Source organism: Hypanus sabinus, chromosome 18, assembly GCF_030144855.1.
Source record: "Hypanus sabinus isolate sHypSab1 chromosome 18, sHypSab1.hap1, whole genome shotgun sequence".
NCBI lineage: Eukaryota > Metazoa > Chordata > Chondrichthyes > Myliobatiformes > Dasyatidae > Hypanus > Hypanus sabinus.
The window spans coordinates 18799389-18823095 of NC_082723.1; the positions used below are offsets into that span (position 1 = coordinate 18799389).

General features: G+C 38.0%; 1 protein-coding gene across 1 annotated transcript in view; it reads right to left on the reverse strand.

The window, feature by feature from the left end:
• med27 (mediator complex subunit 27) overlaps positions 1 to 23707 on the reverse strand; it is a 295482-nt gene that overhangs the window by 162554 nt on the left and 109221 nt on the right. Inside the window, exon 3 of the mRNA XM_059993780.1 lies at positions 4872 to 5002. Within this exon, the coding sequence (XP_059849763.1) occupies positions 4872 to 5002 (131 nt within the window). The remainder of the gene's footprint in view (positions 1 to 4871; positions 5003 to 23707) is intronic.

Genomic DNA, 23707 nt, shown 5'->3' on the forward strand with positions numbered 1-23707 from the left:
TGAAAATAACTACAAGACAGTATGGAGCAGAATTAGGCTCCACCACCATTCCATCATGACTGATTTATTATCACTCTCAACTCCATTCCCCTGCCTTCTCCCTGTAACCTTTGACACCTTTACTAATTAAGAACCCAATAACCCTCTTTTTAAATATATCCAATGCCTCCACAGCTGTCTGTGGCAATGAATTCCACAGACTCACCACCCTCTGGCTTAAGAAATTTCTCCTCATCTCTGTTCTAAATAGATGTCCCTCTATTTTGAGTCTGCGCTCTCTGGTCCTAGACTCCCCCACTACAGGAAATATCCTCTCCACGTCCACTTTGTCTAGGCTTTTCAACATTAGATAGGTTTCAATGAGATCTCCCCGCATTCTTCAGAACTCCAGAACAAGATTGTTTTTAAGGAATTAAAGTGTTATTACAAAACAGATAATCAGATTATTGACTCAGCAAATTCAAACAGCCTGTTCAAAATTTTGTGTGGTCTAAACGATAACGTGATCTAACAATTATGGCTGAACTGCAATGAAAGCACTGACTTAATTCCTACTGGATGGACAAAGCTAACACTTGATAAATAAATGACAGTGGCAATTTGGGTCATTCAAAATGCTTTTAAGTCAGGGTGCAGTTGTATAGTGATATGATTGGTGATGGCACTCGCGACTGCTGAAATTCATTACATGAATTGGCCAAATCAATGATCATTTTGAAGTTAAATGCCTTCAAGCACATTTTGCACCACACTTACACTCAGTCTAATTCAGAAAATTGAAATATATCAGTTCTTACTGCTGAAACATTTCCTTGCACAGCAGAATGTGTACACTAATGGGTGGAAAAGAGATGGATATAGATAGATTGGATTCATTCCTGTGATCCACTAGAAAGTTTGTGGCTATAACTAATACTTTTGCACAGCTTGTCCTTCAATGGGCCTGCTATACTCCTGACTGAGTTTGGCCAACTCTTTATGAAATTAGTAAATGTTAAGGTTACTGCAACACTGGCACTTTAACAAACTAGGCTCAAAAAATTAACTTGCAATATGATACTTTCAAGTGGCTTAAGAGATTTTTCCCAAAATATACTTCATTCATCAAATATATAGTTAAACAATCACGACATAGCATTATCTTCATCCTCAGCAGCAAACACATTCTTATATTCACTTTCAATATTTGCAATACATCAATATATCACTAACTGTTCATTCCCAAGCATTCCATTTGCAAACCTTTTAAGAGTTAGTGTCGAATGGCAGAAGAATATTTGATGCTGCTACACCACACTTCAGTGCATAGCTCTCAGTTTTTACCCCTACACTTGGGAGTATGGCAGACAGAAGACTGGAAGATCAACATACTTAAGGCAAACTGAAGTATATCCTTAACAAGTCAATGATCTTCCAGGAGTAGTCAATGTTGGGAGACACACCACTGGTCACTGGCCTCCATGCAGAATATGACCCATCTACAACGACTCTTTGCCTTCTGTGGGCAAGCCAATTCTGGATTCACAAAACAATGTCCCCTTGGATCTCATGCCTCCTTATTTTCTCAATATGCCTTGCATGGGGTACTTTGCCTTGCTGAAATCCATATACACTATATCTATAGCTCTACCTTCATCAATGTGTTTAGTCACATCCTCAAAAAATTCAAACAGGCTTGTAAGGCACAATCTAACTTTCACAAAGCCATGCTGATTATTCCTAATCATATTATGCCTCTCCAAACATTCATAAATCCTGCCTCTCAGGATCTTCTCAATCAACTTACCAACCACTGAAGATTTAGTGGCCTATAATTTCCTGGGCTATCCCTACTCGCTTTCTTGAACAAGAGAACAACATCTTCAACCTTCCAGTCCTCCAGAACTTCTCCCACCCTCATTGATAATGCAAAGATCATTACCAGAGGCTCAGCAATCTCCTCCCTCGCTTTCCACAGTAGCCTGGGGTACATCCTGTCCGGTCCTGGAGACTTATCCAACTTGATGCTTTTCAAAAGCTCCAGCACATCCTCTTCCTTAATATTTACATGCTCAAGCCTTTCAGTCCACTGCAAGTCATCCCTACAATCGTCAATATCCTTTTCCGTGGTGAATACTGAAGCAAAGTATTCATTAAGTACCTCTTCTCTGGTTCCATAAAACTTTTCCACTGTCACACTTGATTGGTCCTATTCTCTCACATCTTATCCTCTTGCTCTTCACATACTTTTAGAATGCTTTGGGGGTTTTCCTTAATCCTGTCCACCAAGGCCTTCTCATGGCCTCTTATAGCTCTCCAAATTTCATTCTTAAGTTCCTTCCTGCTAGCCTTATAATCTTCTACATCTCTATCATTCCATAGTTTTTTTGAACCTTTCATAAGCTCTTTTTCTTGACTAGATTTACAACAGCCTTTGTACACCACCATTCCTGTACCTTACCATCCTTTCCATCCCACTGGAATGTATCTATGCAGAACATCACGCAAATAACCCCTGAACATTTGCCACATTTCTTCCGTACGTTTCCGAGAACATCTATTTCCAATTTATGCTTCCAATTTCCTGCCTGATAGCCTCAGGTTTCCCCTTACTCCAATTAAACGTTTCCCTAACTTGTCTGTTCCTATCCCTCTCCAATGCTATGGTAAGGAGATAGAAATGTGATCAGTATCTCCAAAATGCTCTCCCACTGGGAGACCTGACACCTGACCAGATTCATTTCCCAATACAGATCAAGTACAGCTCTCCTCTTGTAGGCTTATCTACATATTGTGTCAATAAACCTTCCTGAACACACCAAGCAAACTCTACCCCATCTAAACCCCTCACTCTAGGGAAATGCCCATCAATATTTGGGAAATTAAAATCTCCCATCACAACAACCCTGTTGTTATTACTTCTTTCCAAAATCTGCCTCCTTATCTGTTCCTCAATGTCCCTGGTACTATTGGGTGGTCTATAAAAACACCCAGTAGAGTTATTGACCACTTTTGTACACTTTTGTCACTCCTCTACCAGCAGGTTCCAGGTACCAACTCCTTCCTGTGTAAAAAATCTTGCCTGATAAATTTCCTTTAAATTTCCCCCCACTCACCTTAAAACTATGGCCCCTCTGGCATTTGACCTGGGAAAAGATTCAGTGTATGCCTTTCATAACTTTACATACTTCAATCACTATCAGGTCACTCCCTCCGCCTCAGGTGATCCAGGAAAAGCAAAGATTGTCCACCTATTGTTATACCTAATATTCTCCTATCCAGGCAGCACCCTAGAGATCTTATCAAAAGCTGTAGTAAAGTCCAAGTAATTATATCCACTGCCTTGCCCTCATCAATCAATCGATTTTCGTCAAATTCTCAAAAAAACACAATGAAGTTTGTAAGGTACTACTTCCCCTGCACTAAACCATGTTGACTATCTCTAATAATGCCCTATCCCTACCACTAATGGAAGGCTCACCAGCCTATTATGTTCCTGGTTTGTCTCTATTGCCCTTCTTAAACAGAGAAACATGTTGGTGATTCTATAGTCTTTTGGGACTTCACTAAACTTTTCTTGAATGCACTTGAATTTCAATTGTCAATCACTTATTCTTATCAAAACTGAATCCATTTAGTTGGGATGCATCTTAAGACTACATTATACCATGGCTCTTCCTCAGAATGGTTAATACATTCTAGATAATAATGCAACACACACAAAATGCTGGAAGAACTCAGCAGGTCAAGCAGCATCTGTGGAAATGAATAAACAGTCACCATTCCAGGCCAAGACCCTTCTTGACGATTGAAAAGGAAGGGACAAGACAGCAGAATAAAAAGGTGGAGGGGCATAAAAAGATCAGGGAGCATCTATGGAAATGAATAAACATAAATAATAAGCTGTTTTGTGAACAGGCAAGACAAAAGACAAAAGAAATTCTAAGCAACTGACTACTGACATTCAATAAAATATAATCAAATTTCTTATCAATATTTATCGAGGATTAAAAAAGGATAATTATAGTATTAATTGCCCTGAACAGTTTATAGAAAGTTTTACATCTTTCTGTGTCATAATCAAGATATTTTGGAAATCTTCAAAAATGATTTTAAAGGTTATTCCAAGAGCTACAATCTACACTTAGTAGGTAGAGCTCCATGAGAAATACTTTTAATTGTGACCTGACAGCTTTAGAAAACTTCAAGAATCAATTTCATACTAGTTTTGTTCATTTAGGTTATCCACTAATCAGAAGCAATGCAAAATGATTCAGGCTTCTGGGATTCAGAGGAAACCCTACCAGTACTGAAATGAATGCTGTCTTGCCAAAGAGACATGCTTTAAAACTGAACCAATGTAACTCAGTTTTGAAGCATTCCTTTAGTTTACTACCTAATGCACAAAATAAATTTAAAATACATTTTAAGGCAGTATTTCTCAGCAAATTATGCCTTTTCTTCCAAGAAAAATCCTAGATTATGAACTTCACAACTTATGGTAAATTGAATTCTTGATTCTTAAAAGTCTGTTGTTCACTGCACCTTGATAAACTTGGTGGTATGCATGGAAGTATCTGTGCAAGTACTTTTCTCCCTCTTCTAGGAGAGTATAATAAATTCCTGGGACAAAAATGAATCATGGAAATGTCCTGGAAGCTTACCATATATCTCACGAACATATATCAAAGTTTTCTGTTTTAATTTGATCTATTCCACCTGATATTCTGTAGAAACCCAAACAATTCAATCAAAAATGGCACAAGCAAGGCTTATGCCAACAGAACAATAACAATGGCTAAATAATGAGGTTATAACTCAATGCTGAATAATTCGACATTTCATGGAAACATAAGCATCCCTTGAAGGTAACTTGCAACACAAGTACTTACTGAGGTGGCAGAGCGAGGGTGGTAGGTTGAACCTTTGGCCTACGTTTTGCAGATACACCCATCTGCATAGCTGATCTTTTCAGGGACTGCTGGTTTAACAGACCAGAAGCCAGACCAGCATGATATTGGAGCTAAAAAAATAAAAGAGGAAAATAAGCAATGTCAGTATAAAATAAAACACAGAACATTTTGCTGTATCTTCTTAATGCAAATATTTAATATTCAACAACTGTAACATGATGACAAAGGGCTTTCTGAAAATGATAACACTAAATAAAATGCAGACCAACAAATACCTTTTAAAACTGAATAAAAGTTGAAATTAATCCCATGTTCTTCTCTTAGCATCCCAATATCATATGATACCTGGTACTATAGATTTTAGAAATATTCTAACAGATGAGAAGATAATAAGTGTAATCATCACCATTTAAGAAAGGATGACAAGAAAGAAAACAGAATGAAAGACCACAAACACAGGAGACTCTGCAGATGCTTGAAATCCAGAGCAACAAACATAAAATGCTGAAGGAACTCATCAGGTCATGCATTCTCTCCATAAGTAAAGACCAATTAGCCTGACATCAGAAGTAGGGAAAATACTGGAATCTATTATTACTGAAGTAGTAGCAGTTGATTTCAGAAAAAAACCAGGATACGATATTCTGTGGAGTGATGAAAGGGGCAGAAATCAATAGAATTTTTGAGATTAAACAGCAAAACAGAGAAAAGGACACTTGATCTTGTGAGTTATATACTTTATTAAGTATAGGAATGGACCTAATAATTGGGCACAGTAGAACCTGGTGTGGTCTGCTGCTGGAGTTCATGCTCTTCAAGGTATGACTTGTGCATTCAGAGATGTTCTTCTTCTGTACACCACTATTGTAACACATGGTTATTTAAGTTACTGTTGCCTTCCTCAGCTTCAACCATTCTCTTCTGACCTTTCATTAACAAGGCACTTTCAACCACAAAACTGCTGCTAATCTGATTTTTTTTTGTTTATCACACCATTCTCTGTAAATTCCGAGAATGTTGTGTTTGAAAATCCCAAGAGATCAGCAGTTTGAGATACTCAAACCACGAATGGCTGATTAGATATTTGCACTAATAAGCAGCTGTACAGATGTAAATAAAGTGGCCACTGAGTGTGTCTGACTGTGGTTTCAGGTATGTTTTATGGACAGAAAACTGAGTAGCAATAAACAGCTTATATTTGAGTTAGGAAGCTGTGATGGATGCAGGAAGACTGGTGCCCCATTTGTTTGCATTCTATATTATAATAATTTGGATGAAAAATTCAAGTATATTATATTCCAACTTCTCGGACATTAAAAAAAAAGCTTGGTGGCAGTGTGGGCCAACCAGAGCATGCAGAAAATTTTCAAGGGTTAAGTAAATGGGCAAGTTCCGGACAAGTGGCATTTATTAAAGAAAAGTACAGTGGATGTTGAGAATCTGGAACTTTGCGCATGATGTGACAGAAGCAAATCACATTGTGACTTTCAAAAGGAAACAGATGATGAGGAAAAGTTTGCAAGGCTAAAAAGAAGTAATTGTGGGAGGGGGTGAAACCAGTGAGTTGCTATGATAGAGAGCCTGCTGCTTTTCTATAACTATTATATACAGTAATTAGCCGAGAGTACAACAGCTGGTGACAAAATGTGCAGTCCTCTTATGCAGAAGTGAAAATGTGGGGAATTAGAGGAGAGGTCATAAGACCAATAAGACATGGGAGCAGAATTAGTCCATTTAGCTAATCGAGTCTGCTCCGCCATTCAGTCATGGCTGATTCAACACGTACAAACAAGCTGGATGAAAGCTGGTTCTTTTTTTCCCCTCCTCAATCCCATTCCCTGGCCATCTCCCTGTAACCTTTGATGCCATGTCCAATCAAGAACCTATCGATCTTTGCCTTAAATACACCCCAACGACCAGGCCTCCACAACTGCATGCGGTAACAAACTCCACAAATTCACCATCCTCTGGCTAAAGAAATTTCCAAGACCTTAAGGCTCTGCTCAGCATTTGATGGACAGCAATGTGGACATGGGACATCTGCAGGTCCCAAGCTGGGATGTCTGAAGGATGCTAGGCCAAAAAACCAGTGTGTGTGTGTGTGAAGGCTGGTGACTCCTCAAGGGTCAAGTGAAGTGTCAGTGGGTTCTGAAGTTGGAGCTCCAATACAAGCAGGTTTTGATGTACATATGATAAATAAATTTGAATCCGGAATCTTGTTCAGTGCAAAGAAAATAAAGCAATTGGAAGTGGTGGAACAGGACACAATTTGTTAATCATGAATCAATCACAAATTGCAATACAGATTAGAAAGATAATCATATCTCCCAAATAAAAGAACAAAACAAGTAATATAATAAATACTTTTCAACCATGCTCCGATTCAATGGCCGAACATCTGTACTTCTCTGCCCTAATCACTGTATTCTTTGTGGTTCAAGAATCTCTCAGAGGCTGACTTTTGTATACTCAGTGGCTAGGTATTCATATCTTCTTGGGCTTAAGAACATTAAAAGTTCTACAACTTTCAAGTGAGGAAATCTCTTCTCAAATCAGTCCTATTTCTGTGTGATCATGTCTCAATCTCCCAAATCCCAAAAAGAAGCAATGTTCATTCTATTCAATCTCCCAAAAAAACAAACTTCTCTGAAAAATAAATCTACATCTTCGCTATGGCGACATGATCGATTTCTGATTCTGGCATCTGAAGAAACAAACAGGATGCTGGCAGATCTCAGGACAGGCAGCATCTGTAGACAGTTAAAAGGTTAGCACGTCATGGGCCAAATGGTCTGTACCATGCCGTTCCATGTTCTTCCAGCAGCTTACCATTTTCCCCCCAAAAGAATTCCTTCACCATGGGCCGCAGTGGTTCAGCAAGGCAGATCATTATCACCTTCTCAAAGATAATTAGTCATGGTCAACATTCTGACCTTATTTTACAAGTCATGAATAAATAATAAAAATATTCAACCACTAAACTGTCCTCAATTCAATAGTATCACAATGTGATGGACTTAAGACTATCAACTTAGTGACCCTGTACAGTAATACAGTTCGGCCCTGTTGGTTTTATTCATTGATAATCCATCTCAGTTGAAATTGCTAATTGTTCACTGTCATCCTGAGTGGTTGCTCTCGACTTTGAACAGTCATGGGCTATGGATTCCCAAGAGTCAGTAAGGGTACTTCATTTCATAAGGAGGGTTTGAACACATCTTTTAATCTGTCTGCAAGATAAGCTCTTTCTATGTCAGAGCTCAGAAACAAAAACTGAAAATGCTTAAGTCACTTTGCAAATTAAGAAGCATCTGTTGAAAGGGAAGCAGAATTAACATTTCAGATCAGAGAGCCATCATTGGACGATCAACAGGCACTGCCTGACCCAATGAAGGTTTTGCAGCATTTTCTACATTGTTTCAAATTTCAAGCATTTGCAGTTTTCAGATTTTCATTTACTTGGAATAAAGTATCTGTTTTGAGTATTGGGCATGTGAACAACAGGGTCTGCCAAACAAGAGTTAAATGTATGTAACTGAGCCCCAGTGCTAGGTGTCTTGGCCTCAGACAGGACACTAACTCTGGTTTGCTTATTCTAGTTAACTTGGAGGATTCTGCAGAGAAGCTATGGTATTATGTTTCCAATGCCTAAAGATACTAAATGTACACAATTCAAATCTCAGGCGCTTTTAGGAAGACATGAATAACTGGTGCTTTATAGACTACAAAAATATTCAACAGGTTGCATATGCTCTGCCCAAGCCTGATCTCAGTAGACCCCTGCTCTGAAAAGTGAAAAAGGAATTAAATAAAAAGGGCATTGCAAGAGTAGCTGATCTCAGAATTACCTGGGCATTCATTCTCGGGTTAGTTCCATTTCTCAGCAACATTATCCACAGCATGTAGATCGATGAAGTTTTCTCTAACTTTCTACTACCACTCCACTTCATTGATATCAAGCCACATGCATCGTCTCTGGAATGCCACAATTTTCTCCATGCAGGACCAAGATCATTTTGACTCCTCCAAACAACCCACTTGATCTTTAATATTGTCCCTATTCAATTTCCTTCAGAGATCAGCTCAGGTTGCAGTAAATTATTTGCAGTTGTTATATCCATTCCACCTAATCCAACTGAAGCACAGACTATTTCTATCTCCTTAATATTTCGTTATTTACTAATGACGCAGAAGAATATTTAGTCCTTCCAATCTCTCGTCGATCTTTCTCCATAACTATTATCTCCCTACCTATACAAGGAGCTAATTAACCTAACAACCTGCAAAATTTTAAGATGTCAAAGGAAACTGGATCTCATGCAGTCTTTGGGAGAATATATAAGCTCCACATAGACAGCACAAGAGACCATAAGATAAAGGAGCAGAATTGCACCATTTGGTCATCAAGTCTGCTTCTTCGATCACAAATTATTTATTTTTCCTCTCAGCCCATTCTCCTGACTTCTCTCCAGAATCTTAGAAGTCTTTACTAATCACGAACCTATCCACACAAAATATCTTGGCCTTAACAGTTGCCTGGGGCAATGAATTCCACAGATTAACCACCCGATTGCAAAAAGAAATTCCTCAACTCTGTTCTAAAGGGACATTGAAATAGTCTGAGGTCATGCCTTCTGGTCCAAAAACTCTCCCACTATTGAAAACATTTTCTTCCTATCCACTTATCAGAGTTTCTTAACTCTTATCTGGTTTTCAGAGACCAGAATCAAAATTGGTGTAACTGTGAGGCCACTGCACTACTTATAGCACACTGCCTTCCTCAATTCCTTCCTCTAATCATCTCTACCGCAGACTTCACTTGACAATTTCTCCTGATGATACCCCCAACCTCATTCCTACTCTTCAGATTATCCATACAAGCCCCCTTTGTTCTCTGATTTTGGCTTTCTACAGCCACACTTTCCTTCTGCCTTTCCGAAAGCATCATTTTTAACTTGGTACTCATTTTTAATTCTACCTTTGTGAATTACTATGAGGCATTTAAAAGCATTTTCTCCGCTACAGACAGATAGACATACTTTATTGATCCCGAAGGAAATTGGGTTTTGTTACAGTCGCACCAACCAAGGATAGAAATATAGCAATATAAAACCATAAATAATTAAATAATAAGTAAATAATGCCAAGTGGAAATTAGTCCAGGACCAGCCTATTGGCTCAGGGTGTCTGACACTCCGATGGAGGAGTTGTAAAGTTTGATGGCCACAGGCAGGAATGACTTCCTATGACGCTCAGTGTTGCATCTCGGTGGAATGAGCCTCTGGCTGAATGTACTCCTGTGCCTAACCAGTACATTATGGAGTGTTATGTTATGTTATGTATTGCTAATGTTATGTATTACATAGCTACATTCCTAATATGTCATAATGTCTTAAAAAATCATTGCAACAGTGTTGGAGTGAGCTCCATGCTCATACTAATGTCTCATTTAAATCTCTTGCCTCTGATCTTGAACCTTTGTCCTTTTATTTCTAGCACCCCTCCCCCCACGACTGGGATAAAGACTATGTGCCTTTATGATCTTATATACCTCTCCCTCAATATAAACAGGATTTAGGTCTATATTACAGGGAATGAAGTACTATTAATAATTTCTTTAATTTGTATTTTAAAGCAGTTGTTGGATAATCTGAAAGCTATAGAGAAATGTGACGAGGTTGATAAAAGCAAATTGGAATCTGAAACTCAGGAAGACAAGAGGAGGCATCATGCTACATTTACTGGGTCACACTGGTGTTCTTTTGAGATTTACTCTGAAATTACAAAATGTGAATTTGCCCATGTCACAAAATAGCATTTTTACTTAAAAGTTGCTCAGATGTAGATGTTAGGATGTATTTCGGGTTTAGGATATATAGCAAAATATTGTCAATGTTCAGAGCTGAATATGCATTGTAGATTAAGTTCAAAATGCAGCTCAGAACAGTAAAATTCAGACCAGGAAACAGGCATTTAAGTAATTGTCTACATGTGCATGAATCCAATCAACATCCCGTGCATAGATACAACAGTGATTAAGGCTTATCGTGTATGTGATGGTGGGAAGATCCAGACATGTAATTCAAAGGAAGCTTTGTAAAAAAAAATAATAATACTTTATTAATCCCAAATTGGAAATTCTTTCATTACAGCAGCAACATTTAAAAACACACTTAGCAGCTTGCTTAACTAATAATACAGGATAATAATATACACAACAATAGATCTGTTTGAACTGTCCTTTTTTTTTGGATCTTTAGCATATAAAACGTCATGTAGTGTTGGGCCAGGCAGACCCCATTGCTCTGGAGCGCAAAGAAGAAACTTTTTCTGAAATTAAGTGTTACTGCAGGTAGGTTAATGCTCCTGTTAGCTGATTAAAAATTCCAACGAACCAAAATAATACAATTGCCTTGTCATTAACTCAGATGCTGCCACTCACAGATGAGCATGTACAGATTAAAATTAATTCCAACAGCAATTTGGGAAAGATGTTACAGTGCATTTCAAACTTGGCAATAGAATAAATCTATTATAGAACAGCAACTGGGCTCTCTTGTGCCTCTTTGTGGCGATCTGCTTTGAAAATCCTCACAAAATAAGTCATTCAACCCAAAATTAATAAAAGCTAACTCAGAATATCAAATTTCACAAAAATCAATACAAGTTTTGAGTTAATTTATCTGACTTAAGTCAGTTTCACAGCACGTATACTTTCCTCCTACTAGTAATTAGTCTCCAACAATTTTATAGCAAGCAGTTTCCAGGAAAAGTGATTTGAATTTCTTTTTAAGATTATTTTGCTTTGAAGAATCATTCATCCAGAATATTTCTTTTAAATTTAAGATTTACAGGAATTAAATTCTAATATTACCATAACCTGATGGCAACTTCAAATAAATCAACAGGTTCTTCTGGGACTTAGGACTTAGTTCCATTGCTGGTGTTTCAACTTTCCTGCACTTAAGACATTCTGAAGGACATATCTCCAGCACCAGAGAACATCATTAACATTATCTTTGGTAAACTTGCATTTCCTTCCAACCAAATCAAATCCATGCATTTTCCCTTGCTTAAGAAAGCAACAATGATCAACTGACATGAAATTCAGTGGGCTGATCACATCATACAAGGTCTAACTCCAAGACCCTAAAGTAAACCTTCCTTTCCGATAGAGGTCAAAGTACACATTCGAAAACAGAAAAAGCCCTGAAGGACATCCTCAGGCAAACATGGAGAAATACAGCATCAACAGTGGCTTCTGCGAATCATTTGCTAGGACCATTTTATTTGAACTTGCCACCTGCAACAATGACCTCAGCATTCTGGAAACCAGATGAAGGCAACAACCAATACAACAGTGAGAATACAGAATGCCACCTTCAGACTACAGATGGAACATTCCTTTTGAAGCAACCATCTTCAAAAAGAAATTACAAATGAATAAAATTTATGCCCAATTTTATTTTTACCCACATGTAAAGAATTAAGAGAATTCCCTGCAGTTACATAGTACCTTGTCACATTATTAAAACATCACAACATTCTTATGCATAGATTCATATCAAAGAATTCAGTAGAAATGGAGGCCTAAGGGAAGGCAAAAGAGCCTCAAAAGTTTTTTTTTCATCATATTCAGCACATCTGAAGTGCACAAAAGGGCAAACACAACAAACTAAGCCTTTAGCATAACTTCCCGGTTTTCAAAATAGTACTGTATTCAAAGGATTCATCTAGATTATCTCCTTTCATTGTGACACAGTACAGTAATAATTAAGTTATTGCTAATATAGAAATAAAATCTTTTTAATTAATCTACACAGATTCAGATACAGGATGAGGAAACCCTTAGTATGGAAAGCTCTAAAAATCATAATTGTGAAGTTTCCTAATCCTTTCAAGCATTTTACACAGCATGTCAAATTATTCACATGTTGTATTTCAAAGCATGACCTGGAAAAAAATCAGTAACTTGCTTCCACCTTCCTCTTTGGGAGCCTGTTCTGAAGATTCATCATAAGCTAATAAAAAAATGGCCTCACAATTTAGTTTTAATTTGCACCTTTTCAAGGTGATAAGCAGTAATGGGCTATGTTATCTAATGCTTTTGAAATCCCAATAGCAATCGTCTCTTCATTTCATTTCTTCCCCAGTGAGGACACATTCAATTGTTTTCATTGCTCCTTCTCCCAATCACTCTTCTAGCCTTTGTTATCCTATTAATAACCATAATTTATAAACTTCTACCATTGTGAATTTAGTGGGATCATTCATTTGGTTCAATTTCTGTCTCATCAATTGTAGCTATTCAGCAGTAATTGTTCTTCTTCATTAGCCTATTGTCATTTTCTTGTGTCCCTCTATGTTCTAGCCTTAGCTGAAGTCTTATCCATCCAGTCTACCCAGAGAATAATCAATATGGCTTTTCTTTCCCCAACCCACGCTATCATCTCTGATACTCATCAAGATTCTATATACTTAGCTTAATACTAATTTTCATACAGCCTCTCAATCACATTCAAAAATATAATGCAAATTTCCACATCTGCTGACAAATTAACTTTGGTCCACAAATTTATAAAATTACTATTACCTTTATGTGCAAGTCAAAACATGGCACAACTCTACTACAGCTTATCTGCTGCTCAAACTAATGCTTTGGTTATATCAAGGCTTCACTATACCAAAGCACACTAGGCCAGTCTATATGAGGTAATTGAAAATACACAAAAGTTAAAATTCTCATCCTTCCACAAGTCTTCACTTCCCTAGGTCTGCAATTGCCTCTCATCCTTATAGCTCTCTCTGAAATCTTTGTTTTTCATCACCAAATTTAAGTGCTCCAATTCTTCATCATGTATGTTCAGGTGTTAAAGATCTGGAATTTTTCCCCCAAAAATCTTCTGTCATTACGACTCTTTTTTATTTGCCTTTAAGTTGCCTCTCAAAAATACATCTCAGCCAATTTTTGGCTCATTGGCTAAAATATCTTCTTATGTAGCTTGGTTCAATTTTTTCTTTCATAACATTCTTATGGTAGAACTCTGGATGTTCTCACCAAAGGAACCAATATAAAACTTTTTTTTTAAACACTTAGCATTGAATTTCATCTGACACCTGCCTGTCTTATTCTAAATCTATTCAAATCCTTCTGTGCTTATCATTTCCAGATTTGGAAGCTACCATCCAAACTACACTCTGGTTCAGGTGCCTGATGGTTGAAGGGTAATAAAAGTCCCTGATCCTGGTGATATGAGACCCAAGACTCCTATACTCCTTCCTTCTGGCAGCAGCAAGAAGAGAGATGGTGTAGGTCTTTGATGACGGATGCTGCTTTATTGTGATAGTGCTCCTTGTACATGTGCTCAATGGCTGTATCAACACAGATAATGTATTGTGATAAATGGTTAACATTTGATCAACTCTCACCTTCTTCCATTCTCACAGTTGGCTAGCTTAAAATAATTTGTAAAATAGTAATCCCGTATAAAATAGTAATCCAGTATAAATATTTCACATCATAATATTTGGTGTTCACTGTCCAGTCTATTTTTAAGTTACAGCTCCTTCTGTTTGCACTTCAATAAGAACAAACACATCTGTTAGTCTAGTTTTCCATAAGATTAGCCATAAATTCCCTGGCACAACTTGAAAGTGCAGCTCAAACTAGCCAAGAAAAATTATGATAAGTATGTCACCAGAATTAGGCCTAAAAGTTAGATAAGTACTGCACAGAATTCATAAGTAATTAATTTTGAACAGTATCTGGTTGTATAGTTAAACAAAATTTAAAGTTATTATTATTCATCTTTTACTTTTAATCCTCCAACAGATGGCCACATAATTCAAAATATAATCGACTATTTTTGGACAGTTCTTTGTACTGTACATCCAACATTCCTCCAAACAGCTGTTACATTTTGGTAATTTTCAACCATTTTGTTCAAGCAAAAAGACACTGCTTAACACTTAATGCACTGTTTACTAGTTGAAATGCACAAAAAATGGGCAACCTAACAAGTTCAGTAAAAGTTTATAAAGTCATTCTGGTTCTTAAATGGAAAAGCTGCAGGAAAAGTCAGTGAAACATCTCGGAAACAGACCTCTTTGGCTTACCAGGTCCAGACTGACCACTGTGCATTCCATTTTATAGTTCCCAGATTCCCATGAGCTCCTTCTCTAGATTCTACCACTATCCACACACACCTGCTGTACATACAAGGATATACTTGGACTGGAGAGGTAACTGAGAAGTTTCACCACAATATTAATTGGATTAGAGTGTTATTGTTATAAGGAGACTGGATAGGCTAAGTTTATTTCCCCTTAGAACAGAGCGCTGAGGGGTAACTTGATAGAAGCATATTAAATTATGAGGAGGATAGAGAGGGTACATAGCAAAAATTTTTTCATGGTGGGGCTTTCAGTTGAGGAGAGGTTGAAGTAAGAGGTACAATGTACAGAGAATTTCTGAGGGGGGAATTTTTTCACAAAGAGGATGATTGAAACCTGAAATGGGCTGCCTGAAGACATGGTAAAGGAAGATGTTCTTAATAGAGCATTGTCAGCTGCTGACCTAACTTAGGTAATGAAATTAGGGTACAGGTACAACAGGTAAACAAGGGCACGATGGGGTAAGTGGCCAGTTTCTGTACTGTATGATTCTATGGCTTTATAGCAGCTAAATAACATAACAATCTGCATGCACTTTGCATGTGAAAGGAAACCAGCACACGCACAGAAAACCCACGTGGCCATAGGAGAACAAGCAAACTACACACAGACAGCACTGTAGGTCAAGTCTGAATGAATCTCATTGGAACTGAAAGACAGCAGGTGTGTTAGCTGTACTTATCATGTCACACCTGCCACACCACAGAGATTATGACAAGTTATTTTTAAGCAACATGGTCTACTGATGTGTAGATATTGACCTACTGATATTGTGCAAAGTGAAGTTATAGCCTTTGAGTGAAATGATTTCTGCTGCTGTCTGTAAGGAGTTTTGTACATTCTTTCCATGACCACATGGGTTTCATCCAGATGCTCTGATATTCACCTGCATCCCAAGGACATTCAGGTTAGTAGATTCATTGGACACTTGGGTGTTTTTGGGCAGTGTGGGCTTGGTGGGTCAGAAGGGCTTGTTACCATGATGCAAGTCTAAATAAATAATTTAATCACAACATTGTAAGCATACTTGCTGTGAATACAACTGCTATACAATTTACCCTAAGCTTTTTCCATACCTGTCAGGAAATTGATAAAACACTCGGCAGATCATGAAGGCCACATACCTGCTTAGCATTGTGGTATATTGGTCATTTACAAGTACAACCAAGATTTGACACTCTTACTCGTAGATGATTAACACTATTGTGCAGCAAGGAATATCTAAAGTAAAACCCTGAGCTTGCAGCAGCTCACAGTCAAATAAAATTACATTTAAAAAAATCTCTCTCTCTCTCTCTCTATATATATTTTTTTTTAACTGTAATTTTCAAATAATCACCAAAGCTTCGGGAGAAAGATACAGAATCTGGATAATCCATAATTAAATTATTTATTGCAATACAGCACAGAGTAGCCCCTTCCGACCCTGCTTTCTGCCGATTTAATACTGGCCTGAATCACTGTACAATTTACAATGACCAATTAACCTACAAACCAGTACATCTTTGGACATTGGGATGAAACCGGAAACCTACACTGTCATGGAGAGAACGTACAAATGCCTTACAGGCAGCAGTGGGAATTGAACCCGGGCTGCCTGTACTGCAAAGTATTGTGCTAACCACTACACTTCCGACTTCACTTATGAATTTGATTCATAACTGCAGATATGAGGTTTTTTTTGGCAACTTGGAAGAGGAGATGCGGGAATAGTAGAAAACTTTTAAACTAATGAAAAAATACTACTTAAAGCAAAATTATCAAATTAAGATAAGTTGATCTAGATTCAATTTAGTAAACAGCAAAGTTAAGCCTTAAGGTTAGGAAATTCAACACATATTATCAAATTTCAGTCAAAGTAAAACATTGGAACCATATAAGTAAACTAGATGAACAAAGGGGAGCAAGGGTTTGCTAAGATGGTTCATTTAACGGTTCATGGTCATTTTAAGTCAGTGCCATGCACAAACAGCATTTGAACAGTCTAGTGGGCATTAATGGATTTAAGAGATGAAAAAACACCACTAACTTATACTCTGACATTTGAAGCTGACAGGTAGCAGGCTAAGATCCATTAAAATCACATTTGTAAGACTCCTCTAGAGGGTTCCTGCAAATTCTGAAATTGTAAACATTTATCAATATATTTATTTGACTTGCTCCAAATATTCCACAGGAGTATATGTCATTTCTGGCATTTTAATTAATTTGTTTTCTAAGTTCCTCCCCAAGAGATTTAATTTAAAGCTTATCCATGTAACTAGAGTGGTAAGTGTCCAAAGCACATATTTTCCCTTGACACGAGTAACATATTCAGAAAGGTCACATGTAAAATAATGACCGGTAGAACACAGCCTTTGAGAACCATTCTTGCACACTTGTATGTTGAAGATCCCCTCCCAATTTCTTTCCAGCCAATGCCAAGTTGCTTTTTAGCTTATGGGATAAATTACCCTTTTAAATACTACAATGTTTAAACCTAGCTATTTCAATACCTTCTTTAAGTGGGGTAAATATTTGAAGCTTCCCTGAAAGGGCTATAGGAAATCATTTAAACCTTGATCAAACACTTATGTAATAAAGACAGATATGAAATCATTTAGGAAATTTCATTGTCAGTTTTAGGGTGTCCATTTCATTATTTAATCAACTTCTAATTTTACTTGACTGAACGAACTTTGCTAATGGTAGCAAATCTATACTACAAATCAGGCCTCTGACATTGAAAAAGATCAATGGTATTCTTAATATAATCAACTTTGCTTTGACCACAAGCTTTTGCTGGACTAACTATTCATTCCTGAGCAATAAATATTTTGTTTTGTGTGAATTTCCATAATAGGAAATCAATTGATCTTGCAAAGAACAGGTTCTAATGACAATGTTTAAAAATGTCAGCAGCCTCAGCTTCGATCATTACTATTCAAATTTGCAATCTGAGCAATATGCACTGGAATTTATTTAGAAGTGAGAAAGTGGGAAGTTGGCTTCAGTTTCTCTTGGCTTGCAGGACAAAACCTTCTCCATTACACCTTCCACAAAGATACAAGCTCAGCTGTTTGCTACTGCAGGCTTCCAAGTGCTGGATTTTCTATCGGTTGTGTGAAAAGCCACTTCAGCAATATCAGTCCACTGCCCTGCAATGTGAAGCTGGAACAATTCATTTGGTCAATATCAGTTCAAATTATAATTCCTTTGTCAAGAAGGGAAATAAATAAACCATTGAAATTACATTGCAAAATAACTGTACTTTCAGAAAAATTCCAGCAAACTGATGTTCCACTACAAAGACCAAAACTGAAGAGCACCTATTGCAACAGTCAGAATCATGAAGCCAATATTCCTCAAAAGAGTATTAAAGTTACCTATAAGGTACATTTCAAAAGCTAACATAGGATTAGCAATGATCGACTTGTCAAGAGGCATAGTCAATAATGCTAGACCAGATCAATCCTCAAATGAGCAAAATGAGACAATAATGTCTAAATGCACAAGCATAATGAGAATGTGCTTTAAATATTAATTAATGTAAAAGCCAACCATATTTTACATTTTAAAATTAAAGATGTTTGTCCAAATAACTTAGTATTTATTTAACTAAGTGGTTCTCAAACTTTTTCTGGGTCACTTTAACCAAGTGGTTATGTGGCTCATAAACCACATCCCCAGCGCCCCTTCTCCCTTTCTGGCCATTACAACATGCAGTGAAAGAAAATAGGAAAAGAAAATTCAACCATTAACAAATAATCGCAAAAAATATTTGAAAGGCCAAACACGAGGAAATCTGCAGATGCTGGAAATTCAAGCAACGCACACAAAATGCTGGTCAGGCAGCATCTATAGGGAGAAGCACTGTCGATGTTTCCAGCCGAGACCCTTCGTCCTGACAAAATGCTGGTGAGTCAGCTGGTGTGGTATACTGCGTCCGGTGTGCCCAGTGTGCCCTTTAATATATTGGTGAGACCCGGCGCAGACTGGGAGACCGTTTCACTGAACACCTACGCTCTGTCCGCCAGAGAAAGCAGGATCTCCCAGTGGCCTCACATTTTAATTCCACGTCCCATTCCCATTCTGATACGTCTATCCATGGCCTCCTCTACTGTGTTGCTTTGAACTGAATTGAAATGAAACATCATGCTCAGAAGGAGTCTCAGTGTTCATCTGGCTGAAGACAAGCTCTTTTGTGGTCATCTGAAGGTTTCATTGAACTGAGGGTCTGGACTAAATACATACATATATATTTTGTGTGGTTGAGCTTTTTACGGATATTCTATATGGGTTTGTTTACTTGTATATCCGGGGACAGGTCCTAAAACTGGGGTATTCACGGGGAGAGGGGGAGGAGTGTGCGGAGCCGATGCAACTGAAGTTTTCAAAGGGCATTTTGTGTGGTTGCATTTTTTTACTGGTGTTCTGTACGAGCATGTAGTCTTATATGTGCTTGCCATGTGTTGCTGGGGTGGAGTTGCATGGAGAGTAGACTGGAGGAATCGGACTCTATTGTAGTCAGCTGTGGATGGATGCCTACCCACAGTAAGCTGTTTCCGTTGGCTGTATTCATGTATGGTTGAAATGACGAACTTGAATTGAAATTTTGATGAGGGGTTTTGGCCAGTGCTGACTGTTTACATTTTTCTATAGATACTGCCCCACATTCAGTAATTCACAGTCTGTTTCGTTGCTTGGGCAACTCCAATGAAACTGCACTACCTAAATGTGATGTTGGAAAAACAATAAAGAACATCTTGATGTTTTTCCACAATGTATGATAGCTTTCAGAGACTTCTTTCCGCAATCAAATGTCTTGAAATGAATTCTGAATCTCGGATTCAGTTCAAAGTCCGTTTGTACTGAGAGAGGTCCTTAGAAACATAGAAAACCTACAGCACAATATAGGCCCTTCAGCCCACAATGCTGTGCAGAACATGTGCATACTTTATATAGGGTTACACATAGCCCAATATTTTTCTAAGCTCCATATATCTATCCCGGAGTCCCTTAAAAGAACCTATTGTATCTGCCTCAAGCATCATCGCCAGCAGCCCATTCCACACACTCACCATGCTGTGTAAAAAACTTACTCCTGACATCTCCTCCATACCTACTTCCAAGCACCTTAAAACTGTGCCCTCTCATGTTAGTCATTTCAGCCCTAGGAAAAAGCCTCTGACTATCCACACGATCAATGCCTCTAATCACCTTATACACCTCTATCAGGTCACCTCTCATCCTCCGTCACTCCAAGGAGAAAAAGCCAAGTTCACTCAACCTATTCTCATAAGGCATGCACCCCAATCCAAACAACATTGTTGTAAATCTCCTCTACACCCTTTCTATAGTTTCCACATCCTTCCTGTAGTGAGGTGACCAGAACTGAGCACAGTACTCCAAGTGGGGTCTGACCTGGGTCCTATATAGTTGCAACATTACCGCTTGGCTCTTAAACGCAATCCCACAGTTGATGAAGGCCAATGCACCGTATGCCTTCTTAACCACTGAGTCAACCTGTACAGCAGCTTTGAGTGTCCTATAGACTTCTACCCCAAGATCCCTCCGATCCTCCACACTGCGAAGAGTCTTACCATTAATACTGTATTCTGCCATCATAATTGACCTACCAAAATTACCACCTTGCATTTTCCTGGGTTGAACTCCATCTGCCACTTCTCAGCCCAGTTTTGCATCCTATCAATGTCCCGCTGTAACCTGACAGCCCTCCACACTATACACAACATCCACTAATCCATTTACTAACTCATCCCTCCACATCATCCAGGTCATTTATAAAAATCACAAAGAGAAGGGGTCACAGAACAGATCCCTGAGGCACATCACTGGTCACCGACCTCCATGCAGAATATGATCTGTCTACAACCACTCTTTGCCTTCTGTGGCAAGCCAATTCTACATCCTCAAAGCAAAGTTCTCTTAGATCCCATGCCTCCTTACTTTCTTATTACTTCCTCAATAAGCCTTATCAAATGCCTTGCTGAAATCCATATACACTACATCTACTGCTCTACCTTCATCAAAGTGTTTAGTCACATCCTCAAAAAATTCATTCAGGCTAGTAAGGCACCACCTGCCTTTGACGAAGCCATGCTGACTATTCGTAATCATATTATGCCTCTCCAAATGTTCATAAGTCCTGCCTCTCAGGATCTTCTCCATCAACTTACCAACCACTGAAGTAAGGCTCACTGGTCTATAACTTCCTGGGCTATTTCTACTCTCTTTCTTGAATAAGGGAACAACATCTGCAGCCCTCCAATCCTCCGGAACTTCTCTGTCCCCATTGATGATGCAAAGATCATTGCCAGAGGATCAGCAATCTCATCCCTCGCCTTCCACAGTAGCCTGGGGTATCTCCTGTCTGGTCCCGGTGACTTATCCAACTTGATGCTTTCCAAAAGCTCCAGCACATCCTCTATCTTAATGTCTATATGCTCCAGCTTTTCAGTCCACTGCAAGTCATCCTTACAATGGCCAAGGTCCTTTTCTGTAGTGAATACCGAAGCAAAATGTTAAGTATCTCCACCATCTCCTCTGGTTCCATATACACTTTTCCACTGTCACACTTAATTGATCCTATTCTCTCATAGAGATCTTTCCTCTATCCTTCCTGCTTATTCCTCATTATGTGTGTTCAGGAATGGATTTACTAACGAATCTGGAATTTGGATTCAGAGGAAATCTTGAAATCTCTCTGACATGTCTTTATGCCACTCACCTAGATGGGCACAGCATACATGAAGATTATCATCTGGTATTCTTTCTTCCTCTTGCAACTCAGAGGCTCAAAAGCCGGAAAAGGGTGTAATGGCTAATGTTGTACTTAAATGAGATTAACTTGAACAGAAATATGGAGACAACTGATTGATTTTGATAAGATTCATATCACTTCCTTCCAAATGAAGATTTGTTTCATTAAACTCTACAAATAATTCTGTCAAATATGCAATGTCACACCTAATACTCTTGAGTTGTTTACTGATTGAAACATTTGATTCTTCCAAGAATTTTATCAGTTTCAAAAAGTATATAAAAGTGTGTCAGGCAGTTTCCATTTGAAAGGCATCTGACTTGTGTGTGCAATAGCAAGTGTTCAAGCTGTTCATTATGCTCAACACAAAGCTCTTCTAATAGTCAAACACAGAGAACATGGGAACCGATGTTATTTACTGCTGTGATAACAGTATTTAATGATTTGTGCAGCAGATCACTTGGGTCTTTTGTGACAAGATGTTGTCTGTGAATCATACAGTGAATAGAAAATATTTTAGGTACAGCTTTTTACAAGAAAGTAATCACCCCACAGTGGCATCCTGTCATTGATGATGCCCCATCTGTTGCACAGGCAAGAAAGTTGGTAAGTAGAATGTCCTTTGCTTTGAAAAATTGCTCAACAACCTGAAATATTGACTCCCACTTCATTTCTGTTTTGAATGTCCTTGCAAATAGCAACTCTTGAACCATGCTTTCAGCTTTTATGAAGTGAACATAGCAAAGAAACAAAGACTCGTCGCCTTGCAAAGTTGATGCATCCAACTACAGAGCAAATTCTGCTGTCCTAGGTATGCTGCACAATGTGTCTTCCACATTCTCAGAAATTTCATCTATTCATCTTTGAACAGAGTTCTTGCAGAGCAGAATCACTTTAATTATTTGGACTGGTGACTTATTCAAAACTATATTCAGAACCTCCCTTACTACTGGCAGAATCATTTCTTCTCCAATTGTATGGGGCTTGCCAGATTTAGCAATGAATAATGAAATAATATGGTGCATGCAAACCATCACTGTTTTGTTGTGAAGTGCTAGCAAACATGTTTTGAAGTGTTTTCTATTTCTGAAAGTTTTCACAAAGTTACTGAAAATAAGCCAAGTTCTTGTTTGCTTTATCAAAGTGTATTCTCTTCAAAAGGAGCTTGGATGGTTTTATTACCTCATTTGAAAAAGCTTTTTCACCCTTGTTGTTGATTGCTTGGTGCTGAAAAAAATCCAAATTTCAGATACTCCACACTATATTGTCTACAATTCCATTTTGTCTGGTCTACTTCCGCCATTTTCATTATGGATAGACAACCACAGTCAATTGCCTTTTACTTAAGTCCAATCTCAAGCACTGAAAACAATAAAGGGGAAAATTATGATATTATCATAATTCAGACTAAACTTCTCTGCCTGAAAGTATATAAAGTGGGACAGCAATATCTCGGTTGGGTTGTGAGCTACATAAATGTGGTCAAGATCATTCAGAAGGACAAATTCTGAACTGTACTCTACTGAATGCCTAATTCACAGGAATTGTGACATTGTGTGATTAGTGTTTGTATACTAACACTATACAACAGTAATGAACAGCAATAATGTGCAAGCCGGGCCCAGAAATAATATGATTCTTCAGTCTAGATTTCTCATGATAGGCTAAATAGAGAAGTGTCACATTGCTTTTCAACAACTATAATGCACTTTGAGCAAAGTCTAAAAGAATGGAGGGTGAGCAAGAGATGAGGTGACTACATTATCATTGTAATTAATTATGAGGTACTGAAGATCAAATGCTTAAAAATAAGTAAATCAGTTCTTAAATTAAGCCTGTAATTCCTCAGCTGTCCCACTTGCTACTGAGAACCCCTCTC